The 21,397-nt window shown below is 37.3% G+C and overlaps 1 protein-coding gene across 6 annotated transcripts in view; it reads left to right on the top strand.

Moving 5' to 3' along the window:
* Positions 1 to 21,397, top strand: part of MAST2 (microtubule associated serine/threonine kinase 2) — a 188,659-nt gene that overhangs the window by 40,503 nt on the left and 126,759 nt on the right. The window contains exon 1 of one of the 6 annotated variants that reach the window (XM_019291695.3): positions 7,294 to 9,127. The exons of the other annotated variants lie outside the window; for them this stretch is intronic. Within the exon in view, the coding sequence (XP_019147240.1) occupies positions 9,089 to 9,127 (39 nt within the window). The 5' untranslated portion in view covers positions 7,294 to 9,088. Of the gene's footprint in view, positions 1 to 7,293; positions 9,128 to 21,397 lie in introns of those variants that run through there. 6 annotated transcript variants of the gene reach the window in all.

Here is a 21,397-nt window from a genome sequence, read left to right as displayed (position 1 = left end):
TAACACATTGATATTCTCCGTCAGCTCTAGAGACAAAAAGCCCAGGTGACAATTCAAATGATGCATGAAAATAATATTTCAATTTTTTCTGGTGAGCTCAGATGTTTTTAAAACAAAGAACAAAAGATTTCAAATGCTTTGGTCAATGTTATATTAGTAACTCAGTAGTATGTCTGCAAACATTAAAGAACATATATTGTAAAGATAATGCTGCTGCAATGAAGCACATTTGTTTTTATGAAACATTTGTTTCTGGACATGACAGTATTGTAGTGTCACACATAAGATTTTTATGTTTAATTTGGAGTAAAGTGTAACTGTATCAAGAAATGTAAAATATGTATATTTGCATACTAAATTGAAGTACAAGCATTTTTTTACTTGCTACTTTTATGGATGGAGACATGTCTTCACATGCCTTTTAAAATAATTATTGCCACACTTTTCCTCTGAGAAATATTCTTTGAGTCTTTAAGTCAACAATTAGACTGTCTTTTGTTTCTTCTCCCCTGATCGAATGTAAATTGTTCTATTACAAAAAAAAACCAAACCAAAAAAAGTTTGAGAGATTGCCAAATTATTATTATGTTCCTACTTTTTTTTAAAATGAAAAATAGCTTTCAAAGAAAAAAAAAAGACAACCAGGAGAACTCATAAAAATGGGAGGTCTGATGCAGATCCTGCAGAAGAGGGAGAATTGAAAAAAAAATTATCATTGTACTGTAAATCTTTGAAATCCTGAATGAATTTATTCTTTTTATCTTTCAGTTTTTGTTCGAGTTTAGTGGATAAATGTTGGAAAAAAGGGATGTCTATAAAAAAGCTTTTAACTTGTCTAGCAGTTTAAGGGGATGACACAATTGTGAGAAATCAATAGCAAAGTTTTGTCTGAGACCAGAAACGTAAGAATAAAAATCTGTCAGAACCCATCAGTAAAAAACTGCTGTGAGATGTCTCCCTAGATATCGATGTAAGCTTAGTCAGGTATAAACAGGAGAGTAGGAGGGAATAAAGCCCTCTAATTCCAAATGTTTTGGCTTATCTTTAAGTATTTATTTCAAAGGCAGTGTTTGAATGTATATCATGTTGGTCTTAAGCCAGCAAAATGGTGCAACCTTCAGAGTCTTGTTTAAGCACTTTAATGTCAGCTGGAAACCATGGTAAAATTCATGGTATATTGAAATGAATTGCATGTGGATTAAGCTGGAAAAATATATTCAGTGCTGTAGACTCTGTTCTGAGCAGAATAATTAAAGAAAAAGCAGTTGAATTTCATGACATTTTGCCTCATGGGTTTTTACCTAATGTGTGTGTATGACAGTGTGAATCATTATTTGTAACTGTTTTACCAGTGTAATAGAAGAGGTTCCTTGTCTCATGAAACATCAAGTGTTTGTTTTGAAGAAATGAGTGTCCAAAATGACAAATATCCTACAGATACAAGTGGGAGGAAGATACAGTAAAACACAGCTTGGTTTAGTCTCATACCTCTGCAATTTGTTGTCCTTAAAACTCTTTAGTTGAAAGTAAGTGCCATCTTTCTATAAAATTTGTCTAGCTTGTACTTCAAAGTCAAATGTGGCTTTATTGATGAAGTAAGTTTTGGAAGCAGAAGAGTTTGGGAGGAGTTTACAGAAAAGGGAGGTCTGTGTATGCAAAGCACTGCTGCTGTGGTGAGGCTGCAGGAAGAGAGCTGCTAGTCACGATTGTCGGTAGTGGAGGAAATCTTTTGTGTATAGAAACATTTTGGGAGTATTTGTCAGCGTGTGTTTGCATGAGATATGAGGTGCATCTGCAATTTGTAGCTTTATAAAGCCAATTTCTAGGGCAACATAGCTTCTGAGCTAGCCGGATTCGTAATGTCTTTCCTGTGGGATTCTTGAAACTACAGGCTTTGTTTCTATAAACTTTCAGTAAATGTCAGTAGCTTCATTTGGGAAACACACAAGTTGGAATTGAGTCCTTGAGCTTTGTGTTTGTTGCCATTCTGATCAGTGTTATTCATTGCTGAGGTTTAGGTCCTAATGTCTCTAAAGCATGAGGGTTGTCTTACAATAAAGTAAGAGAAACTTGATTTTGGTAATGTCATCAAATCATTCACTAAACAGAAATTCTATTTTCTTCAGGTTTAAATTTGCAGCCTATATTGAAAAAGGCTTTTCTGCCTATCAAAACCACGTTTCTTTTAAAAACGGCATTGTATTTGAAATGTAGCACGAGAGAAGCTGGTTTCCAGTCTGTTCTAATGGCAGTTCAATTCCAGAACATGAATCTGCATAGTGAATCCAACATTTTTTATACATATTAAATCTAATTGGAGATTCCTTTCCAAAGATGTTAGCTTGCAGAGGGGCTTGAGCCAAGGTTCTGCCTGGAAGCTGGTGTCTCTTCTGCATGTACCTTCTCTGGTACAGCATGGAAACAGTTGGTCTGTAGATGAATGAACTCTTTCCTCCAGCCTCGTCGGCAGCAAATTTACATTTGTATGGAAGATGAGTGGGAGTGCCGCCTTTCATAAGGCACTGGATGTGGGGGATGGGGCAGTCTGACCCAGGAATCTAAACCTAACAAACTGGGAACAGAAAATGCGCTGTGAAAGCCTGAGCATTGTGTAAACCTTGAGGATTTTAGACATTTTTTTCAGCGTTTCTTTTTCTGGGACAAGCCTCATAAGCGGTGGTTCAGGATGAGTTCCTGCTGTGGTTCATTGCTAATGCACAGCTTTGCTCCAAAGGTCTTACTTTATCAAACTGAATCTTGTAAATAGGCAAGACATCCAGAAGAAATTCAGACAAGCTGTCAAGCGAGTTTCCTTAGGTTGGCTGCCAAGTTGTGTTTCTTTCTTTTTTTTTAAACAAGTTACCTCAGCAGCTTTCCTGGTTTTAGTAGTCTGTCAGTGTATCTCAAAGAGACACGTTTTAAAATCTCCAGATAAACACAGCTTGATCAAAATAAATAAAAAAGCCCCAAGCACTTAAGTTTCAGATTGACAGTGAAACATTTGGCTCATCTTTTTTGCACAGATAAATGTTACCGAAGACTTTAAAAAAATTTCACTGAAATTGTCAGCTTATAAAATTTTGGAAAGTGATCTTTTTTTCCCACCAGACAATATGTTATGTAAGGAAATGTTATAGCTTTAAAGTTTCCCACAGCTTGATGTCTTGTTGCTTTTAGTTTTGATTAAATAGAGTGAAAACTATAATGAATTGGGAATTATGAAAAATGTAAATTTTGAATCTCAGTATTTTAGATCAGGGAATTGGTTCAGAAAGTTCCTTGATAATAAAATATGTAATTAAAAACATTGCATCTTGCTGCAGAAAATTGAAAAGCTGTTGGTCCTTTTAGCCTGAGTTTTGGATGGGAGCACTCTTCATATGGCAAAACGTGAATTGGTCTTCAAGACAAGATCATCCTTTTGCGTAGTGCTGACGTCCTTCACACCACGTCTCCAATGATGGGGCCCTAGTTGTATGAGAGGCTTTCTGGTGTTGTTGTAGTTAATATGAAATATCAGAAGTTTCTAAGTGGTCAATGTAAGTAGACTTGGACCTCTAGAGTTATGAGTTTAAGGTGTGCAGCTATTGGATTCACTTAAGCTATGCTAGAGAGCACACACATTTTTGATCCACGTTGTGATGATTTGATTGCCAAGATGACCTTTACTGGTTTTGCATTTATGGTAATGGTAGGTTTCAATCCTGATGCAACAGGATTGTGTATAAATCACAAAAGGTGTCAGGATGCAGTGCCAAGAACCTGAAATGACTAGGAAGTCATGGCAAAATTATTTTCTCTATTTTAGTTAATTCTTAGTTTTTTCATGGATGTTGAGTGATACCTGAAATACACTTCAAATTTCAATTACAATTTAAGATATGTAGAAAGCATTTTATATTCAGCATAGAAAGTACAATATGCAAACTGAACACAGCTCAGAGATGAGCCACGTGATTCTACACAGATATGTCTTTGTGCATATGTAAATGCACTCTCTAATACAGTAGATACAGACTCCTTTCATATTTATCCCCCTTTGCAGTTGCTTTGGTGAGTAGAAAATGTGAGTAATAGGATAATAGCTTATTCAGGATTTCTCAATTATGTTTTAGTAAAATGTATTGTACACAGGAACAATCACATGACTTCATAGTGACTTCCTGTGGTCATTGCTTTCCTGGCTGAAATAAGTCTGCCCTTGGTCATCTTTCACTGATGCTATTTGGAAACCTCTGGGCTACAGAACAGCTGAAAGAATTGTTGTTTTGATTATACTGAAGTTAATAGATGGAAAACTCCAGTCATTTCCACCTTGGAGATGTTCTAACCTCTCAGATATTTTTCTTCTACAAGACGCAGAAGTGATAGATTTTGGTAGCAGACAGTGGAATGGGGTCTGAATCAGCATGAATGAGAAGAGATTTCTTCTTATAAAAAAGGCATAAAATGCTGACCAGGATCCAAGCACAGATCACTCCTAGAAACCTCTGAGAGGTAGGGTTGGTTGCTGCCTACCGTGTAATAAGTAAAATTCTCAGTCCTCTTAATATTCTTCAGTGTCTTGTCATACATGTGGTCTTTCCTGGGATAATTAAAGGAGATTGAGTTCCTAAAGTCTTTTAACCCTGATGTTTTTCTACCCTGAACACATTTATTTAGGATCTTTCATTTTATCAATATTCATCTCAAAATATAGATAACAGACATTATTTTCCATGGTGATGTCATCAATATCATATCTAGAGCCAATACCACTCATTTATGACGTGCAAGTTCTTTTGGTCTTTTCAAAACTTCCTGGAACTGTCATAGCTACACACTATTTTTAGAACTACTTTTCAGTTTACAAGTTCACTGTTACACCTTGTTCCTTCTTGGAGTTGATGCTTTTTAGGATGCAAGACACGGTTGTCTTCAGCAAGCACTACCTTTGGACCTTCTACCTAAATAAAACCACAAAATTATCACACTGGCTGAGCCCAGTAGTTCATCTCTGATAGCAGGTGTTTAAGGCAGGGTCACTGCTCAGAACATTTGTGACTGTGACTCTGGGTCACCTTCAGTGTGATTTCCTCTTTTAAGAATTCTTGGCAGATTCTTCAATGCATTTGTCCACACTTCTACCCATGCTTGTGATTTTTTTTCCCCTCCAACCTTTTACAGCAAGAAATAGCCCAATGTGACTGTTATGTAAAGCAGCACCTCCTTTTGTTTCTTTGGAAATTGCTCTTAGCCTCGTTTAATTCATCCCAGTATTGGCAAGCTGATAAAATGTCCTTCCCTACTTACTGGGCTGACCCTTGCAGGAACATACTGGTAGTTCATGGCTTTTTCCATTTCTTGATGTCTTCAAGACTGAATAAAGAACTTTTTCAGAGCTTTTTCAGAGCACTGCAGCTAAACAGGAATTGGTTGGATTACGTCTGAGAGATCCCAATACTACACTACCCTTTCATGTTCCTTGTTGCTGCAGAGCAAGGCAAAATTTTCTCCAGATATGTCAATTTGAGGGAGGGAGGAAGAATTGAGTTAGGAGCTTCCTAAGTTGTTGGTGAACCAACTTTGAATTCCCTCTTTTAATCCCCCTTCCTGATTTTTTTTAGTGGAGTGTTAAGGTAGATACTCTAATTCTTAAAGGACTCAAGTATTACATGACCCCCTTATATTGATTTTTTTTTCTGATAAACAGGTATTTTGTTAGAGCCTTTCTAAGTGTTGTCTGCATCTGAAAACTGGAAATTTTCTTCTAGAATTAACCTTTTATATGATTGTTAAAATTATATTTTGTGTCCTTCTGTTTCTTTAATATCTTTCAGTAATATATCCTTTAGTGTAATGTCTTACACAAATACTTTCTCATCTCTAATTGGAGACTTACCTGCAGGCCTTTTAGGATGGTAAAATGAATGTCTAAGGGTGGCATAATCTCTTGGTGAAATGACAGATAAATTTAAATTTCTAAAGGTAGTATTTTGTAAGAAAAATTTTCCATGTCAGAGTTGCTTTTAAATTCCATTTGTCCTTTGCTTGTTTCAGTTTGATAATAAGTATTTTTTCCCATCCTCTTCCATCATTGATTTTCTGTGGTAGATTTTGCTGAAGAAAGAAAAAAGGAGAGTGGATGAGTCTTAACAGTTAAATAGGAGGGGAAAAAAAGGTGATTACCCCATTTGTGATGTTTTTGGTAGTGGTTTTTGATCTGACATTTAAATAAACATTGTTTGCACTGAAGGAAGGGAAAGGGAAGGGGAAGCTGGAGGAGAAGCCATGCCTGCTTTTTTTCCAGCAGCCCCAATTGGCTTCTCTACCCCAGAAACTGGGTAAGTGTGGCAGGCAGCCAGTTTGAAAGCATCCTCCTCAAGAAAGCTTGAAATTTGGAAGAGAACAGATGATTCTCATGGAATTTTGAGACTCATGCCAGCCTCAATCAATTACAAGTCACTTGTGAAGACATATTGAGAATTGGCAATGTCTGAATATTACGGTAAATAATCCAGGAAGGATTAGATGTATATGTGCCAATAGGAAAGCTTCCAGTTATGTTATGGAAATAAGTTATGGTTATATACTACTGTTATCTGGCTTAAACATTTTCATTTAGTGCCTGATTTAGGAGGAGAATACAATGGGAATAGTGTTGGATATTTGTTAAGATGCCTTGATTCCTCTCACAGAATGTGTTGTTTAATGCTGGTAGTCTTAGAAGAGGTAAGATCAATGATCTGGTTAGTGCATGGTCTAATATAAATATTTCTGTAATCTATTCTAGGCTAGAATAAAATGCAAAGTGCATGTAATGTATGCGAGCATGCATGCCAAAATGTTTTGTTTCTATGAGATTTTCTTAAGTAAAAATAGAATTTGTTTGGTATGAATGTCTGATAACTGAAGTCAGTATTTTGTATTTTTTTTTGAGGAAGCTTATTTGATGGCAAAACGTGGGAGATTATATTGAAATCCATCATAAATATTATCACAGTGGAGTCCTATGATCATTTGATGTTCCTGTCTGCTTTTAAACAGAGCTTAATCTGTATTTTCTGTTGCTGTTCCCCCCGGTGACACATCCTTAAATTCTCACGCAGAGTTTTGTGGCTGGCTTGATGTTTCCCAGCCACATTCGCAAAAGAAGATGCTGTTCCTTTAAAATGAAGTGGCTCATGGAGTTGTTTTCACTAGCGCAGGTTTTTATATGGTACAGTAGACTCCATGCAAATGAGCCGCCTGCCCTCTCCGGAGCGCACAAAGGCGCTGCAGCCCTCGTTCGGCATTCACTTGTTTAGAACGGCAGATGGAAGGAGGGACGGCAGCGTGAGGATTTATTAGCCACTCTCAATAAAAGACCACACTCGCTCCGCAGAGGATCAGAAAAAGCCTGGTGAATGGGATTGAGTTGTATCTGCTTTCAGCTGACTTTACAATGATGTGTTTAGCTCATGTGACTCGGTCACTTAGCATGAAGATCAGCTAAAGATTTCCGTGTAAATCTCTGTTCCTTTAAGCACCGCCAACCTGTGTGCTTGTATGGAGACTCTTTTTGGTTTGCAGCTGTCATAACTGTGGGAACAGGAACACTCCATCGAGCTGTGGTAGGCAGCCCACGGTCTGGGCTCTGCTTGCTGTTGCATTTGCACACTTGAGGATGTCTGGCTGAAATCCCCTCATAAACACAGCTCTTGATGAAGTTTGATTTGTATATCCTCATGAAATCCTTCAGAGTCTGAAGTTAGGTTGTTTTTAAATACACTGTTTATATTCAGAAGTTATAAATAGACTCTTCCTAAGCTTTTATCAGGAGATGAAATCTGTTGCTTTAGCTTTCTGCTAAAAAATTGAAGGTTGGTGCGGCAGTAGAGTGTTCATTATATTTGTAGTATTTTCTTTTTTTCCTTTTTAGTCTAGAAAGGGCATGTGTAGGACAAAGGCTTCTTGACATGCTCAGTTATTTAAATGACACTGGCATGAACATACCTAGATTTTTATTTTTACTGAAATGGTGTTCGGGATAGCTAGAAGCTTTATTGTTGTTTTATTTTTCAACACATGCTGTATGCTCATGTTTTAAAATGGGATTGGCATAATGAACCTAAAGGGGCAAAGCCTTTTTTGACCTTGCTGGAGTTGTCTGTGTGAAGGTAGCTAGAAAACAGAAACTGCAGGACAGACTGAAAAATGAACTGTGCTTTTTCCTTTTTCTTCCCACCCCCCCCGCCTTTTTGCCATGGATGACGATGAGGGAAGGGCTACTTCAGGCAGCTCTGTCAGTGATGAATAGATGAATGAATTCTTAAATGTTCAGAACTTGCAACATGTGTTCCAGACCCTTCAGCACATGAGAGTCGCAAGATCTCAGCAATGAGCTGAAGAATGTGCCGTGCCTGCTGCATGTGAGGAGCCCAGCATACCTCAGAGATAGCAGAAACAAAAGAATGTGTGACAGTATCTGAAGAATCTGACAGTTGCTTTGTCTTGCAAAGGAGTAAAGGAATTTTTCAGAATTTGGAAAAATAATTTTTCTGTGTTTTAGGTGCCAGTGTATCCTGTGTGCCCGCAGTAATGCTTTTTTAGTTAGCGTGACTGTGTATTTTTTAAAGGAAATGTGACCTGGATTTTGTGAGCTTATTATACACAGTAAATGAAGGCAGCTGTTTTAGTTTACTGATCCCTTATAAGAGCTCAAGTAAATTGAAATAAAGCAAAACTACGTGTGTATGGGATCTGAATTAAATTCCACTCTTTGGCCTTATGTGGAGTTGTGGATTATTATTATATATTTGTAGACAGTTGTGTGTATGAGGGGAATGAGACATCCAACCTTGGAAAGATTTAGGAAAGTCGAACAGATTTTTTCCAATGTGAGTTGCTAAATCTGCCACAAAGAGGCAGGCAAAATTACGTACAGATAGTCAGAGACTGTGGCTGCAGTTCTTCATGACAGGCAAGTGAAAGACCATGTCCTATTTTTAGCAAGTGGACGGAGGGTGAGTGGGAGGGGGAGAAAAGTTTGAAAATAATGGACTTCTGTAACAGTTAGAGAGCAAAACTAGCAAGAAGCAAGTGAGCTTTAGTGATCAGCAGTCAAAATATGGATGATTCAAGTATTCTTCGAAGAAGGGGGCTGCAGGTAAGTGTAACTTCAGCCTTCTTTTATTTATTCTTCTGCTTGTAATGGTGACAGTCTCATAAAAATGCTGACAATTGCTTGGTGTAAATCAGGTTGACTGAGTACATAACAATGATACTAGAATTTGAGGTTTTCTGTTTTCACATAGTGTATATTTTATAAATTAAAAGAAGGATTTTGTGTGCAGTAATAAAATAATTTTTTAATGTCTTGGATTATATCCAATAGTTTTGTGACTATTCCTGTGGTGAGAAGTGAAGTATAAACTATGAGGCTTACCTTATTTTTGGAACTTCACTTTTACAGATACATACAAATATCTGTTACATGACTTGTCAGACTTGCCTTAGAGTAGCCATTTTACTTGAGCATTAATTAAAAATTAAATGTCAAAGCAGATTGAATATTCTCATTTGTTTTAGACATATGCTTCTTTATTGCTTCACATGCACAGTAATCCGAAATCAGAATGCAATTCAACAATGCAAATAATACTTATATTTTACTTTCATCAACTATCATTGTTGAAATAAATACTCCAGTTTGTTTTGAACTCAAATATGCTAGTGTAGTTTTATTTTGTACCGGTGCTGTGGAAGTTGTACTCAGTTGCACCGGTATGACAAACAGTAATCTGTGCCAGTGTCAGTGGTGTGTGATAACTGAACTGATGCTTGTGGAATAAAACTGCTGGAACTGAGTGAGCTCCAAAATCTTGTGTGAGATGGACAGGGAATAGATTTGTGCTTGAAAGCACCATATTCTTTTTTTTTTTTTCCTTTTCATTGTAATAGGATGGGATATAGCCTATTACATACTTGGTAGCATAAGTAATTGTTTATAGAGCATGAACGTTGCCTATTAAATTAACCATGCCTGTCCTATTGTTTAACTTCCTTTGAGGAAAATAAATTTACTATTTTAACATATTGCTATTCATAGCTTGCTAATGCTTTAAGGCAATTACAAAGTAATTGGTGTCTTATGCGAATATGTTCTACATCTCACCTTTTGATATTTTGATTTTTTTTCTGGCCAGCTTATTAATGTTACTGAAATAGCTTGACAGAGTGTGCTGCATATACCATGGTGACAGTGTATTAGGATAGTGTATTTCCTCATCATAAAATTAGCTGTATTTACTTTCTGTATAACTGAGTATATAGCAAACAGTAAGATGGTTTGGGGGTGAATTTTTGGACAAACTGATATTTATTTTTAATGTATTTAATTAGTCAGAGTTTCATAACCAAGAAGATTGTTTCTGATCACAGATACACAAAATTTTTTTCAAGGCATTTATTGCTTTTCTGAACCTGGAATTTCTCAGGTATGTTGTATCTGTTTGATGTGTCAGGGAGTGGTTTTCATGGTGATTCTTCAGGGGAGTATTGGAAAAGGAAAGGAGGTTGGAGGAGCCTAAATGTCCACCGGTATCAGCAGAAGACACTGCTGGGAGTGAGAATGCATTTCCCTGGTCTAACTGTGTAGTATGGTGAAATTCCATCATTTTGGTGGTCTTGAGTATTTACTGTCTGTATTTACTGTCTGTCCACAGTTGGATAGGTATGTGTAAATGCATAAATGTATAGGTCTAATCAATATCTACATCAAAAATGCTTCAGGAACTAAGAAAATAGGCTAAAAGGACATCAGGAAATAAGGCAGATGTCCAAAAGGAAGTTAATGGTAGATATTTTTTTTCCCCTCTGTATATTGGAGTAGAATTTTTGGAAGAAATTGTGGCTTGGAAAAGTGACCATTTTATAGTCAATTTCATCTTTAAAAATCAGGGAAAATTAAAAAGCTGTTGGTGATTTGCCAAGGCAATATGTTTAATTACTTCCCTTGGAGAGCTGGGTGATACAAGTTTGGAAGGCCACTGATGAAAAAAATTTAGTTTCTTAAAGCAAACAGGATTTTGAAATGAACATCACAGCCCAAATTAGGTCCTCTAATCCAACCTCTCCACTCAAAGCAATGCTAATTCCAAAGTTGGATCAGGTTGCTGAAGGACTTGTCCAGGCTGGTTTTGAGTATTTCTAGGGATGAAGATTTTGCAGCCTTTTTTGGCACCTGTTCTGGTACTTAATCGTGTGCACGGTGAAAATCTCGTTTCCTTTATGTTTCAATACCGGGCACTTTCCAGATGCATGCTTATGTTTTTCTCGTGCTTCCTTTTACCTCCATCACCTGAAATACTTGTGATACCAACACTGTGGTACTTTGTCTTCTTGGGGAACTCTCTGAGCCCTGATCCCTGCAGTAAATAGCCCTGGACCAGTGGGAGCAGATAACCTAAAGGAGCAGGAATGTTCCTACATGCAAAGTCAATATATTGGCACGTGGCCCTTCTGTATCCCCTTCTTCATTTGTTCAGTCTGCTTTTGTGGCATCCTGTTTGTTGCCACAAATTTGGTCTATGAATTTGTGGTGGTGAAATGTGTGGAAATTTAAGGTGCAGGAGAGGCAAATCAGATTTTTCTGTGTACATGTAACTGTGTGTATTTATAAATATACACGCACTTACAGCATGCTTGCAGTGTGATGTAGCTGTGCAATAGTGTTGAGAAAAGGCTGAGAAAATGCTTCTAATAATGGAATATTCTTTTAATTTCTAGGCTTTAATTTTAGTTAATGAACTTGGACTTCTGACATAAATTACTGCCTAGGGACAGGTGCTAAGTGGTGGAGCTGTTCCTGCTGCACTGTGCAGAGATCTGTATTTGGATTTCTATGTTATTTGGTGTTACATAAAATACATTGTGATGTAGCCACAAAGGTTTGTTATTGTTCCCTGTACATGTGTATCATTTGTTGTTGCTGGTATTTTAGTGCAGATCGAAACCAGTAGTACTCAGTGAGTCCCTGTGAAGATGAACTGGTATTTTGAACATCACCTTGTACTAGAAAACGGTGGGGTTTTTTGGTTTCTTTTGCATTGCTGGAGCTGGTGCATGTGTGCTTTTACTCTTCTCACACATGCAAGAAATCGGAGTTTCTGTCCCCAAAATCATGATGAGTAAATGTAGGTAAGAAAAGTAATGGAGAGTGTGATATTAAAATTTTCAGATACTTGCACAGAGCTTATATTCTGCATTTGTGGTATGTGAGCAGTATTCTGATGTGGTTGGACATGATCACCACAGTTCCCTGCATCCATCTTTTCTTACAGTGTGATAGCTCCCTTTCAGTTTCTGCTGAAATTTGGGCTAAGTTCAACTAGGTAATTTACTTTGTGGGACCACTTTTATGCTGGTTTCAGTGGAGATCTGAAAGACAAACTGCATCACAGGACTTGAATGTGCTTATCTTGGCTAGTGTTTCTACTGCACAGCAAGTTTAGCTAAAATATAATATATATAAAAACCATGTCCCCCACCCCACCAGAAGAATGATTCATTAATTTTAAGGATAAATCTAACATTTTCCTCCTGGGGGCAGGGGGGAAATAGGGCATGGAGAGTATAATGTCAGAGTATTTGGTGGACTCGATCTTGAGCTGATTTATTTTACTCTGAGGACTGAGCACTTTTTTGTTTTGTTCTATAGGGAAAGGGAATCAGAAATTCAATGGAAACTCTAAGCCTCAATATATTTAACAAGAGAAGGCTGACTGTACAGCTGGCAGTTTAAGCCTTCTCTGGCACATCTTTGGCCATAATTTAGAGACCCTGAAACTTGATGTGCTCATCAATTTTGTCTCCTAAAGAGTATCTTTTAGAATTATCAAAGATGTTTTTTGCTGGCTACAAAGCTCCTTAAAAAATCTGATAAGAATACTGTTAGTAAGAACATTGCTTTTTACAGTATTTTTATAAAAAGTTTAAAGTAGAAATTGCTCTATAAAGGAATATAAGTTGTTTACAGAGAAGGTAGACTCTGAATGGGACTCAAAATTTGATTTTTCTGTTCTGCTTTAAAAAACTTTTGAAATATATAAACTGAATTAATTGGTACCTACATTTTAAACTGAAGGTTAACTCTGTAAGTTTAGCATGAAAATATATGCATAAATATACATGTAAAGATCTTCAGATGTTGTAAGTCTCTTGGATTTGAGTTTTTGGAACTGTGTGCTACAGGGGAGCCTGCTATGGGAAGTACATTAACAAGACTTATTTTGTACTGCTCACAGATTTACCAGGAACATAAGTGAACCCACAGGTCAGATATCTGCTGAAGAGCTTCCAACAGTGATGATGTAGGCAGTCACCACTTATGCTGACATCTGAGGAAGAGGTGATAACATGAGAAGATAAATAAAAATGATTTATTCAGATACTGAAAATTTTAAACTCATCTTAGAATACCAGAAAGTGCATACCAGTTTTCTTTTTAAAAATATTAGTTAAAGAAAAAGAATATTTTCAGGTTAACTACCAAAATAAGCCAGATTTATGTTCAGGCTTGGTTCCTGTTCTCTCAGTAAATTTTCAACACCTGAAACGAATTAAAAAGTCTAAGTTCTTTAGCTTCTGTGAAAATTAGCAGCTGAGAGGAGGAGTGGGATCTGCATTGGTGCTACTGGTGTGGAGAAGGGAAATGACCTCGCTCTTGTACAGAGATTGATGGCTGTGGGTGTCCAGCCTGTCTGGGCAATGTGCTCTGTCTTCTGCTGAGAACTGTGGAACACTGGTTACAGATGAATGGTTGCTAGAATTCATGAATAGAGCAGTCATAAGCAACTTGTTTTGACAAAAGTCAGTGGAAACAAACTGAAGTTTTATTGTATGAGTCTATTGTAATCTTGTGCTGGAATGCTGTGTGTTTCAGCATGGGAAGATGGATTGTTGTGAAATCTGTGAGTATGTTACATCTCGTTGTAGGACTGAGGATTCATGCTCAGACAGGTATGAAGCCTTGTGGGTTTTTGGTGGATGTCTTCTGGGCATGTGAGCTTTCCCATTGGTTTGATTTTTTTCAGGATTGGTGCTTGTGGTCCACTTGGCAATGGAATAGGAAAGGGAACCAAATTTGGGAAGCATATGCTTCTGGCATTCACTTTGAGGACACTAGAAAATATACCAAGGGAAAAATGTGAAACCTTGTCAGAATAAAAAGTCCTTGAAATATGGACAAGGATAAAAGGTTAAATGGTTTGCTCAGGCAGAAAAGATGGCATTTAGCTGCTGTCTTCAGGGTATTGTTAAATTGGTCTGATAATTTGCTGTAGTTATGCTTAAATAAGTGCTTTCAGTTTGTCAGTAAGGACTTTGTGAATGCTTGTGTAGCTGAACTAAACATTTTATTTTCAGGCTGTGAGAAAAGATAAAAATACCTGTAATTAATTCTACTACTTCAGGAAAAAAGGTTTTGTTAGCAGGTGACTGCATGAAAGAATGGATCTATGTGTGTGAGTCTGAGCCTAAGGAAATGTTGGATAGAGGGATTCTTCCCAAAGATAAACAGTAATATCTGTTTCATACATTTCATTGGCTTGAACATGTCAGATGGACTCCCTTGTTGCCATGAATGGTGTTTGCTGCTGCTGGTGACAGGGGTTGCTGCTTAGAGAGTGGGAGTGTTTCTCCTCCTCACCATCAGCCACTTGGTGTGTTCCACTGGTGTTTGTACTTGCTGCATTTTGTACTTGCTTAATGCTGGAAATCCCAAATCTTAAAGGGAAACTACTTCTCCAGCCTAGCAACATAACATAATGCTGCCATGCTGCAAGACTGGTGTTTAATCTGCTTATCTTTAATAGTCTTCACTGCTTACACAGACCCACTTACCTCTTTAATGAGAAGAAATGTCCTGCAGTGAGGCAGTGTGTATTTTGCTTCTAGGCTTATGTCATCAGCCTGCAAGTTGAAATTGGTTAGAGCACTTTTTCAGTTTCCTGTCAGTTCTGCTGGTTATGGTTGCCTCTTCAGTTTCTCAAATACATTGAAAGATGGTGGAGTTTTTTAGTAAAAGGAAACCCGATTAAAACAAGCCAAGTGAAAAAATCTTATTTTGAAAAACTATCATTATTGATTGGGAGCAGGTAGTACTCTTGCATTTTCAAGGGATAAATATCAATTATTTTTGCATTCTGAATATTTGTATATTGTGGATTGTAGTTACATGAATGACAAAAAAATGTTAGGAGTAGCAGTCTTTTAGTAACACATAGAGAAGGCTCTCTAAATCATCAAGAGACATTTAAAGTAAATTGTAAAAATGTAGCAGTATTTCCAGTGTGATTTATCAGTTGCTCCTCTTCTATTTTGTATTAAATTGCTTTACCCAAGCCATTAGTATTTATCTGACCTGTAGAAGGTATGGGATTTTATCATGCCTGGGATCAAGACAGGATAGGCTTTTCAGGGTTGGTGATTCTTGAATTTCTAGAAGCTACTATTGGAAACATGAAGTAATTTGTAGACTCCAAATTCTTTCAGTGTTATTCTCTGAAGGAGATGATATTAAATTTTCAAATGTTTTTTTTTTAAGAATTGCATACCCTATACCTTTTGATGTTCATTCTTAGCACAAGAGTGATAGGCAAGAAACTGGATTACTTTATTCAGAAGCTACATGAATAGCAGAGTCTTTTTGCCTATCAGAGCAGTGTGCAAATGCAACTGTTTTTCTTTTAGCATCCAAGGTAGTTCAGGTATTCCCTGTAGTTCGTTTTCAATCGTGTGGATATACTCTGAATTTTCAAATCTGTGACTATAGTTTAGCAGCCTTTTTTTTTTTTTTTTCCCCAGGAACAAACTGTTTAAAGTTTACATAATCTTTCAGAAATCAAAGAAGTGGGGTTGGCTTTCATGGACTTAATAAAGTTTTGCTCTCTGAATATTCATGTTTCTAGTTGTTAAAGGTTTTTCTTAGTTGTGTGACTTCTGGCCTGGCTGTCAGTGACATTCAAGACAATTGCTAAACAAAATAAAAGCCACCTAAAAGTACAGTAAATTCGAGTGGTATGGAAATGATTTGTTAGACTGGGTTTAATGTAAGCAGGTATGGTTTAGAAATATGAATTTTCACTTTACTCATATCTCGTGAAAACATTGTGTTTATACTGTAAATAATGCAGAGGAGTTCCTTAAACTTGGCTTATGAGCTTTGAAATCATCATCTCTATTTAAAGATTTGCTATGAATCACACTTTGTAGTTTTGTGATTCAGTCTAAAAGTCTATTCCATGTTAGAAAGCTAATTTCAGCTTGAATTCCATTTTTGTATACTATAGTAGAAATATATAACACATGACATTTTACATAAATGCTTCTGTATGATTAAACCTTGAATTTTCTCTTTTTTTTGTTTCAAGGATCAATAGCGAGATGCAGTAAAAAGTCTTAAGTTGTTTCAGATTTTGATGGTCTTTATTCTAACATTCAGCCTTACTGTCCCTAACTGTTCTCCAATATCAATTTTATTGATATTTGTGAAGGTAATAAGGCCCATTTTTCCATGCATCCTGACATGTTGTCTGCTGTGGATCTTTGGGTGAAGTGCTGTACTGCAACCATATCATAATATAGTGAATTAAGGGTTTAACTCTTCCACTTTCTATGCAGAACGCTTCCTGACATAGTCATTGCTGTCCTTTGAATGAATTTCTTAATTCTTAAATAAATAATTGCATTTATGGTTTTGTATAGTTTCTCTTTAGAGATGATATATATATATATATATATGTAGATCTTAAATATCTGGGTTTTGAAGTTATCAGCACATAATCTATGTTTCTATTCTCTGGATGGAAAGTGGTTCAGCTTTGTTTTTACCTGGTCAAATCTATAAATCAAATCCATAAATGACCCATTTTGCTAATCGCAATGCTCCCTTTAAATCAAATTGTCAAAGCCCAATGGATACTTTTGTAGCCAAAGGTTGCTCTTTTCAAAATGCTCTTGGATATTAGTGTGATAAAATCATGTTTGGAATGAGGATGAATATAAATAATACCTATTGTACGGCACAGCTTAAACAACTGTAACCTGATATAATTACTTTTAAATTACTTTCCTCAAAAGATGAAAATATTAATTGGCTTTGACATTTATCACTTGTTTTACATCAGCATAGGCTAATAAATGTCGCTTGTTCTGCCAGCCAAAAAAAAGAAGTGATATCACATGTCACTGGGGTAGGTTGGTGTATCCTGTGAAAAAGGCCCTTTCTGCTCCACTGGTCCATGAGCTGTGGCTTGTTCATGCTGGTGATGACTCCAGGCTGCCGTGGTCTGAAATGGAGCAAGCCAAGCCCATGGCCATCACTTCCCAGCAAATCTGTAGCCCTGAGAGTGTTTCAAAGTGCTTCCAGTATGATGCTATTTTTTTTCCTTAGGTATATGTGGTGATCTCTTTGTAAAAATGAGTGCTGTTTGGCTTTATTTTTCATAATTATAGAGAACAATTTGGCCAAGGTGGAAGAATGTGTGCTGACTGGTAGAGAGATCCCCTGGGGGGGCTGACTGTGAGGTGCCTGTTGGGAGGCAATTAGGATCTTAAAAAACCTAAACAATGGGGTTGAATTTAAAGGCTGGAGGAATGGATTGTGGTGAGCTAAGGGCAAGAAAAAGATTGGAGGTGACTTAAACAGGGACATGAGTGATTTTACATTTGAGATTAATTTCAGATTGCAAAGGCTGTGGGCTGACAGTTTATTCTCTCTAATGGTCCCCAGTCATTTGCTATTTGTTTTTCTAGCTTTTATCTTTTCCTCTTTCAAATGGGAATGTCAGACAGCTTCCTGTTCTGAGCTTGTTGACTGTTTTGGTAGGGCCTACCTTAAAACTATGTGGACCAAATTTAAACCTGGCAGTTCTGTTGCACTTTGTATCAAAACATTTATTTATGAAATAGCACCCAAAACTTCTTGTACTGAAATGGGCAAACATTAAAGTTGTTTTTTTTTTAGTAATTTTATAATCTGGGATAGTTTTGCTGTGTGCTGGTGACTGCCTGCTAGTAAATTTTGAGAGTTTGACAGTGCCAAGCTGATATTTTTCTTCCAAAGTGGCTACCATGAAGAAAGCCCCTCAGGGACATGAGACTACTGTAGACCTTCAGAAAGCAATGTTGTGCTTGATTAAGTTTAGACAGATGATGGAGTGATGTAGTAAAATCATTTTTGTTAAAGCATAATACAACATAGAATCCAATGTAGTACCATTGGGACTGATAAAAATGAAATACTAAAGAAAAACCATGCCCTTACATACAGCTTTCAGCAGCAGATGCAATAGGTGTAATTTAGTTGTGTGGTGCTGGGAACATAATATTGATTTATCATGAATCAAGAGAAATAGCTTGTACCTTGCTGGTTGTATGAATTGCAGCAATCTTGGGGAAACCAGTTACCTAAAAATGGTGCTGTAACAGAATCCCTTCTTTTTGATAGCTGTGGGGGGGGCGGTTATAGCCAGGTGAAAAATCCAGTTATGTGTCTAAACGAGGAGGTGAGAGGTCCTTATGTGCTGTTGCTGGGAATTGCCAATTTTCCATGTACTTAGCTCACACTTTTTGAAAAGAACAATTTCTTGAAAGCAATCCCTTGCATAACGTGCATAGAATTGAAGGCAGTGGAATGAGAGGGGTTTGGGGTAGATCTTGCCTTGCCTTACTAGCACAAATAACTTCATCTTTTTGTGTAGCATTTGTGTACCACAGGATAAAGGTATTTTTTCTCTGTTTAAAAAAATATCAAGCAAAATAGCATTTGAGGTAAAGTTGCAGTGACTCCAGAGAAGGTCAGTCTAGTCACTGTGGCATGTAAGTTCTTTCTGGGAGGCAGTAGTTCTCTTGGTCTTTAATAAGAGAATTGCTGGATGAAGTGATTACTATTCGTTGTTTGTGTTTTTGGCAGACAATATAATGCTACCAAAGAGTTTTACTAACTTCACCTTTCAACTAGAAGCAGCTGTATTATCTTGTTGTTTGAGAGATTGGTGTATGGCTTTCATTCATTTACCCCTTAATCCTCAGGTGACCTAGTTTATCCTGAAGTAAGATGGCTTTAAATACCCTTGACATAAACCCTGATATTTGAAACAAAGCAGTCCAGTATTGGTGTCTTGGGTCTCTTTATGTGCTCGTGACTAGTATCAGATGAAAGTGAGTGTTTCAAGAAACAACTACTTATTTTTATTTCGGTTTTGAACTTAAAAAAATTCTCTATTGTAGGCAAATTAAAGTATTGTCACAGGTGGGCTTTGCCTCCCTCTCCTAGTTATTCCTCATTTATCCTTATGCCACAGTGCAGATCCTTATGCCAGATCCCAGTTGTTCCTCAGGTGAAGTCAGACAGAACTGTGCATATTCTGTAATGGGACTCAAAAGGAGCTTTCATGCTTAAGTTCCTTCTGTTTTCTGAAAACTTTGGAGTTTAACAACCCTCATTTCAATATTCTCTGCTTTTCCTTCAGGAAGTGAGCTTGATTAGAGGGCTGCTAAATTAACGTCAGCAGGGTGCATTGTGCAAATGAAACCTGACCACTTCAGAGCAGAAGGGATGTTTTAAATGGAATGCTTGCCTTTTTTTTTTTCCCCAGCTAGCAACCTCAATTTCTCCCCGAGTATTCTTGGTGAAGAATTAGTGCTTCTAAACTCCTAGAAGGCAGATTTCAGAAAGCATTAAAATGGTTCCTGTTGGTATTTCAAGAGCCCCCACTGTTCTCTTGGAAAAAACCCAAAACAAAACCCAAAAAGTCAAACCAGCAAGATAGTTAGCTGTAAAAGTAAAAATAGGCTACCTTTGTACCTGGGCTGGGTTTTTGGGTCTTTGTTGAAAGTTCTCATGGGAATGGTTGATTTGGCTTTTGTTAATTTTATAAAAAAAGAAGTTAACAAACACTGTTTGTTTTCAGGAACCAGTGACAGGCATAAATTACATTGGTCTTGTGTGGAACAAGTTGTGGTTTGGATGGGGAAGGATGGCTGAACCAAATATGTGTGAAAGCTGCAAGTACCCAAACAGTTTGGGATGCTGAGTTAGTTCTGATAGAGACTCAAAAAAAATGGAATTCCTATTTAATATTTGTGTAAGAAGCAGGTTTAGGGAATATATTATGCTACACAAAGTCAGGGGAGAAAGACCTCTATGCCACTTTTCATCTTGGATGTGTGCCAATTTTAAAAAAGCAAAAACAGAATAAAATCCTATTATTAGTGTAACAGATCATGACTGATAGTTGTTATGGCTAGAAATTGGTTTTAAGCACTGTATTTTGTAACAGCTTGAGCAGTATTACAGGCTTTTACTTAACATGCCTCTCTTAAAATCTTATTTCTGCTCTCACAGTCTTTCAGCCATGCAATGAGATATATTTAGACAAGGTATCTATTTTTCATCTGTTTGAAATAACATTCACTTCACTGTTCAATAATCAGCCCTCTTTTTTTCCCCCACTGAATCTAACATTTGTTATCTTAGTTCTAAACTGCTTCATAGCAGCCAGAAAACCATAATGAAACACAAAATGAAAACTGATGAAGACAAAAAAAGTTTGTAAATATATTTGAAGTTGTAGTAAAAAACTGTGTTTAATTCCTTGAATGGAATAAAGATTTTTCCAAATGGAGGGCATCTTAAAGATTTGTACTTAGAAAATGTAGCCAAAGGAGTCAAAGTAGCTCTAAAGATCATAAAATGCAGCTGAGAGAGCAGTAAGGTAGAGATAAACATTCATAGCATTTGAGCACGATATTCGTTTTTAAGGGTTACAATTTTAAATAAAATTCAGAGGAAATATTTTTTAATTAAAAATGAGGTTATGGGAGAAAAATGAATGTTGAAATAGATGTTGCACGCAGAGTTGTGGTCAGTGGGTTGATGTCCAAGTGGAGACCAGTGACGAGGGGTTTCCTCAGGGGGTGGTATTGGGACTGACACTGTTTAACAGCTTTGTTGGTGATGTTGGATTGAGGGCACCCTCAGCAAGTTTGCTGGTGACACCATGCTGAGCCGTGTGGGTGACACGCTGGAGGGAAGCAATGCCATCTAGAGGGACCTGGACATGTGTCAGAAATGGGCCTGTATGAACCTCATGAAGTTCGACAAGGCCACGTGCAAGGTCCTGTGCATGAGTTGGGGCAACCCCAACCACAGATCCGGGCTGGGAGATTGAACAGACGAGATCAGCCCTGCTGAGAAGGACGTGGGGGTGCTGGTGGGTGAGAGGCTGGACATGCCCCAGCCATGAAAGCCAAATGTGTCCTGGGCTGCATCCAAAGCACTGTGGGCATCAGGGGAGGGAGGGAATTCTTCCCCTCTGCTCCACTCTGGTGACACCCACCTGGAGCTCTGTGTCCAGCTCTGCAGTCCCCAGCA

Source organism: Corvus cornix, chromosome 8 (genome assembly GCF_000738735.6).
Source record: "Corvus cornix cornix isolate S_Up_H32 chromosome 8, ASM73873v5, whole genome shotgun sequence".
Taxonomy (NCBI): domain Eukaryota; kingdom Metazoa; phylum Chordata; class Aves; order Passeriformes; family Corvidae; genus Corvus; species Corvus cornix.
Note: the sequence above shows the minus strand (reverse complement) of the source record. Positions and strands in the feature narration are given on the sequence as shown.